The sequence below is a fragment of the Penaeus japonicus genome, unplaced genomic scaffold, assembly GCF_977035675.1.
Source record: "Penaeus japonicus unplaced genomic scaffold, GWHDUDI00000001_assembly GWHDUDI00000005, whole genome shotgun sequence".
Taxonomy (NCBI): domain Eukaryota; kingdom Metazoa; phylum Arthropoda; class Malacostraca; order Decapoda; family Penaeidae; genus Penaeus; species Penaeus japonicus.
This window is the reverse complement of record NW_028234407.1, coordinates 29,452,049-29,457,048: the sequence shown is the minus strand read 5'-3', so window position 1 is coordinate 29,457,048 and position 5,000 is coordinate 29,452,049. Positions and strand designations below refer to the sequence as shown.

General features: G+C 46.4%; 1 protein-coding gene across 4 annotated transcripts in view; it reads right to left on the bottom strand.

Annotated features, from left to right (window-relative positions):
- LOC147471840 (uncharacterized) overlaps nucleotides 1-5,000 on the bottom strand; it is a 107,017-nt gene that overhangs the window by 55,418 nt on the left and 46,599 nt on the right. For 2 of the 4 annotated variants that reach the window (XM_086537235.1, XM_086537234.1), the window contains exon 2: nucleotides 292-357. The exons of the other annotated variants lie outside the window; for them this stretch is intronic. In XM_086537235.1, the coding sequence (XP_086393361.1) occupies nucleotides 292-357 (66 nt within the window). The remainder of the gene's footprint in view (nucleotides 1-291; nucleotides 358-5,000) is intronic. 4 annotated transcript variants of the gene reach the window in all.

Genomic DNA, 5,000 nt, shown 5'->3' with positions numbered 1-5,000 from the left:
GAGAAAAGAGACGAGAGAGAGAGAGAGAGAGAGAGAGAGAGAGAGAGAGAGAGAGAGAGAGAGAGAGAGAGAGAGAGAGAGAGAGAGAGAGAGAGAGAGAGAGAGAGAGAGAAAGTAGAGAGAAAGAGGGCGAGAGACCCACAAAATAAATAACAAAAACGAGTAAACCACGAAAAATAGGAAAAAAAAGTGACAAAGAACAGAAAAAAATCAAAAGTGCAAGAACAGAAACCATGAAAACAAGAGTAAAAAATAAAATCTCGAAAACTAAATCCAAGGTGGCCGCCGTACCATGTACTGTCGTATCGAGAAGTCGTCAGTGGTCGTGCGGCTGCTCGGCCTGGTGACCTCCGCCACCTAAGTGAAGGTCGTAGCAGAGAATTAATACGAGGAGGGTTAGGGCGAAGAGGGGTTAAGAGGGGTCGTGATAGGGGGGTGGGGGGAGGGGGGGTCGTGATAGGGGGAGGCGGGGATTAAGGTGAAGAGGGGTCGTGATAGGGGATAGCGGGGGTTTAAGGCGAAGAGGAGTCGTGATAGGGGGGTGGCGGGGGGAGGGGGGTTAAGCCGAAGAGGGGTCGTGATAGGGGGTGGGGGGAGGCGGGGGGTTATGGCGAAGAGGGGTCGTTATAAGGGGTGGGGAGGGGAAGGGGGGCGGTGAGGGGGTGGGGAGGGGAAGGGGGGCGGTGAGGGGGTGAGGAAATCTGATGGTTGAAGGAAGTGGAGGGAAATATAATGCAGGTGGGAGAGGAGGTGGAGCTGGAAAAGGGGGCGGAGGGGGATGGGTGGAGCTGGAAAAGGGGGTGCAAGAGATGATGGGATTTGAAAAAGAGGGTGGATGTAGATAGGAGGTGGAGGGTAGAGATGATGAAGGAGGAGTGAGTCGAGAGGAGAATAAGGAAGGAAGGAAGGCGAAGAAAAGGAAGAAGGAAGGAGGGCGTAGGAAGGACATGAATAGCAAGGGAAAGGGAAGGGAGAGTGACCTTGAATATCGGCGATGAAAGGTCACGAGATCGGGAGGCGGGGTTAGATGGAGGCAGGGGGAGGGGGAGGGGAGGGGGGGTAAGGGGTGGGGGTGGCTTATTAAGATATTTAAAAACCTGGAGGGAAAAGGGCTATAGTATGGTTTGTGATGGAGGTTGTTGGGAAGAGAGATGGAATGAGAGATGGAGAATGATAAAGAAAGTGAGAGGCAAAATGAAGGCAAAAGGAAGAAAGGAAAGGGAGGGTGAGTGAGTGAGTGAGTGAGTGAGAGATTGACAAATAAAGAGAGATATGGAGACAGCGAGACAGGCATTGGGAGAGACACATAAAAGAAACAGGAACAGACTCACTTCCTTCAATTCTTCAATTATAATCCATCAAGATGTCTTGTATAATCAAAATGTACCCAAATTATCCATCTTTACATCTGGGATCCCTCCGCTACCTTCCCTTGCACGCAGGGTCCCTTCCTCTTCTTCCGCAAGAACCGTTATCCGTTATGCAGTTGCCAGTTAGAAATACTTCCGGACAATTAAGCATCGCTAAATCAAAATGAACACTACGAACAATGCGATTCCGTAATTAATATAAAAAATATCATTAATTTTCATTATTTCTTACATGAAATTTAGACTTCTATATCAAACTATTTCGGCAACGAAAAGGAGGAAGAGGGAAAAATGGCCGCCGGCAACTCAATAGCGAATGGCACACCTGTTCTGGAAGGTTGAATGACTGCTACGGCTTGGCACTACGCCGTTCCTGAATTTTCATTAATAATTCGCTCTAGACCCCCCCAAATTTTCCGAAATGCAGTGTCGATGTATGTTTAAAAGTATCGGCTGTTGTATTAATGTGTATGTACGGATTCAGTTAATTATAGTGATTCCGGATTTTCAGGAATGTTTGCAATCGGGAGAGAGAGAAAAAAAATGTACCGTTAACAGGTATAGCATTCCTGCACAAGCACGAAAATACTAGGAGTCTATAAATAGTGTCTAGTGTGTATTTCATCATGAGGACGACTGTCTATAGGCTAACAGCGAATACATGTAAACATACACATAAACAAAGACACAGACACACACACACAAACAAACACAAACACAAATTCAAACAAACACATACATACACACACACACACACACACATACATACACACACTCACCCCCCCCCTCCCCCGCCCACACACACATACCCACACGCAATCAAACACATCCAAAACACGCTCGATACAAGCACGCGCATACAAGCACTCAACACATGCACACAGACACTCAGCCCGACCTTGTATCGAGTGAAGCCACGTGCGGAACTCTGCAATATCACACAGGCATCATAATACCGCCAATCACAGTCGAGGTAAAATTTACATACACTCACTCACGGGTTGCAACATTGGTCCGGTTCCCTGCGTTGTGTCTTGCTGCGTTAGCTTGCACTGCATTGGGATTGGTTGCTTGTCTGTGTGTTCAGAGTGTGGTTAGAAATAAGGAGGGTTGGTCTTTCTGGTGTGGTCTGTATTACCTTTTTGCACTCAAATGGTACCTATTAAATAATTATTACTCTATATCACACACACGCACACGCGCACGCACGCACGCACGCACGCACACACACACACACACACAAACACACACACGCACACGCACACGCATACACACGCATACACACACACACGCAGCAACATGAAAGCGCTGAAACTGTATACGAAAGAATGCATGATAATTTTCCAACGACTGGAGTCGCCACAGATTTTTCAATCAACTCATACTCATTCTTGCTCTCTCCACCAATCAATGTCCCTCCCTTGCTTTGCTTTGCTTTGCTTTGCTTTGCTTTGCTTTGCTCTCTCTCTCTCTCTCTCTCTCTCTCTCTCTCTCTCTCTCTCTCTCTCTCTCTCTCTCTCTCTCTCTCATACTGTAATTGAATTACTAAATACTAATACTCTCTCATTCTCTCTCTCTCTCTCTGTCTCCCTCACTCTCCTTCCTTTTCTCCAACTACACGAAAATAAAATCGCAACTTTCCCAGTCTTAGTTGGGTCAGGGTTTCTTAAGTGTCGTTGTGGATATTTTTTCTTTTTTATTATATTTCCCTTTTTATTGTATATCTACGCTTTCATCATAATAATATCATTATTATTGTAATCATCATTAGCATTGATATTAATGTTATTACCAATATGATTTTTATCATTAGCATTAATATTAATGATATTACCAATATAATTATCATTATCATTATCATTATCAATATTATTATTATTATCATTATTATCATTATAATAATAATAATGTAAGTTTTACGGATAGAAACATTGGGGTTTTCCCTCAACTTGTGGTATAGAAACGCGAAATCTAAAAATGAAAAAAAACACAGAACAGACTTTCACTTCATTTTGAACTTGCCAACCTCTCAAAACCTCAACTACATGCGGTAAAACCCCATCCCCTGTGCCCTCCCCTTCTCCCCCTCCCTCCTCCTTCTCTCTGCCTCCCCTTCCCTTTTTTTATCCCCTCCTTCCCTCCTCTCTCTTTCACTCCCACTCTCCTTTTCTCTCTCCGTCTTTCACTTCTTATACTCTCCATCCTTCTTTCCCTCATTTCCTCTTCCCTCTCCCTTTTTTATCTCTCCCTCCTTCACTCACAGGTTTATACTTCTCTTCCTCCCTTCCTCCTTCGCCTCCCTCTTCCGCCCTCCCCCTATTCCTAATTATCAGGACAATCACTCTAGAGATTTTTTTGAAACTACGGTCATCGGATAGGTCGCGTGACCCTTGGACCAAAGGTCAAATTCTACTTAAAAAAAACAAAAACAGGTAGGGCCGGTTCCCTTCCCTCCCCTCCCCCTTTCTTGGTTCTTCCGTCCCTCTCTCCATTTTATGTGCCTCTTCCCCTACCTTCTCCCTTCCTTTCCCCTGCCACTTGCCTCCCTCTTCCCCTCCCCCCCCTTCTCTCTCTCCCTACCCCTCAATACTCCCTCCCCCCACACCCACCTTCCTGCTTACTACTCCTCCTCCTCTCTCCCTCTCTACTCTTATTCCTTAGCTCCTTCCTCCCTCCTCTCTCCCTTTCCAGCTTTATTCCTCTCTCCCTTCATCCCCCCACCAACTCCCCCCTCCTCTCTAACTCCCTCCATCCCCCCCTCCACCTCCACCTCCTACACCCCCCTCTGCACGCCGACGGTGACCGCGCTGACCGTTGCTGCCGCGCCCGCCTCCCTCGCTAGCGGTTCTGCGAACAACTTTCGCCTATGAAAATTTTAGCTAAGATCGGTCGGTCTTCCTGCGCTGTCTTTTATTAAGCACTTCTTGGGAGATGTTGACTCTTTCTTTCGGCACTTTTTGGACTTTTTTTTTTAATCTATTGATATTTTAATGTTTGTTCTGTCTTCTTTTAATTTCAGCAAAAATGCGACAACGAATGAAACATGGGAGCCGACAACGATGAACTTACTGAATGGCTACCAATGAATGATCTAAACTTAGTGTGTAGGTCTTCCTTTTGTCTAGCCTCCCTCCTTTCCTCCTTCCTTCCCTCCATCCATCCCTCTCCCCTCTGTCTCTGTCTCTCTCATTCTCTCCCGCTCTCTCCCTCCCTTCCTCCCTCCTTCCCACCCACCCACACACACAAACACCTACCCACCCATCCACACACCTACCCACCCATCCACCTACCTACCCATCCATCCACCCTCCCTCCCTCCTTCCCTCCCTACACACCCACCCACCCACGCTCCCTCCTTTTCCTCTCCAAGCAATAAAAAAAAAAAAAAAAAAAAAAGCAAACACCTACACAACATCATCAAGAGCCCAACAAGCCGCTTCTCTGACGCTTCACCTGAGGTCATCATGAAGCCCGAGGTGAAACGAGCCCGAGGGTACCATCGGGCGCGGCAGGGGTTGGGTGCTATGGTATGCTATGGTATCGTATGGTAGGGTATTTCTGGAGATTCATCCTCCCTTCCTCGTCTTTTCTATCTTTTTTTTAACAAAATGTGTGTATGGTGATTCTAAA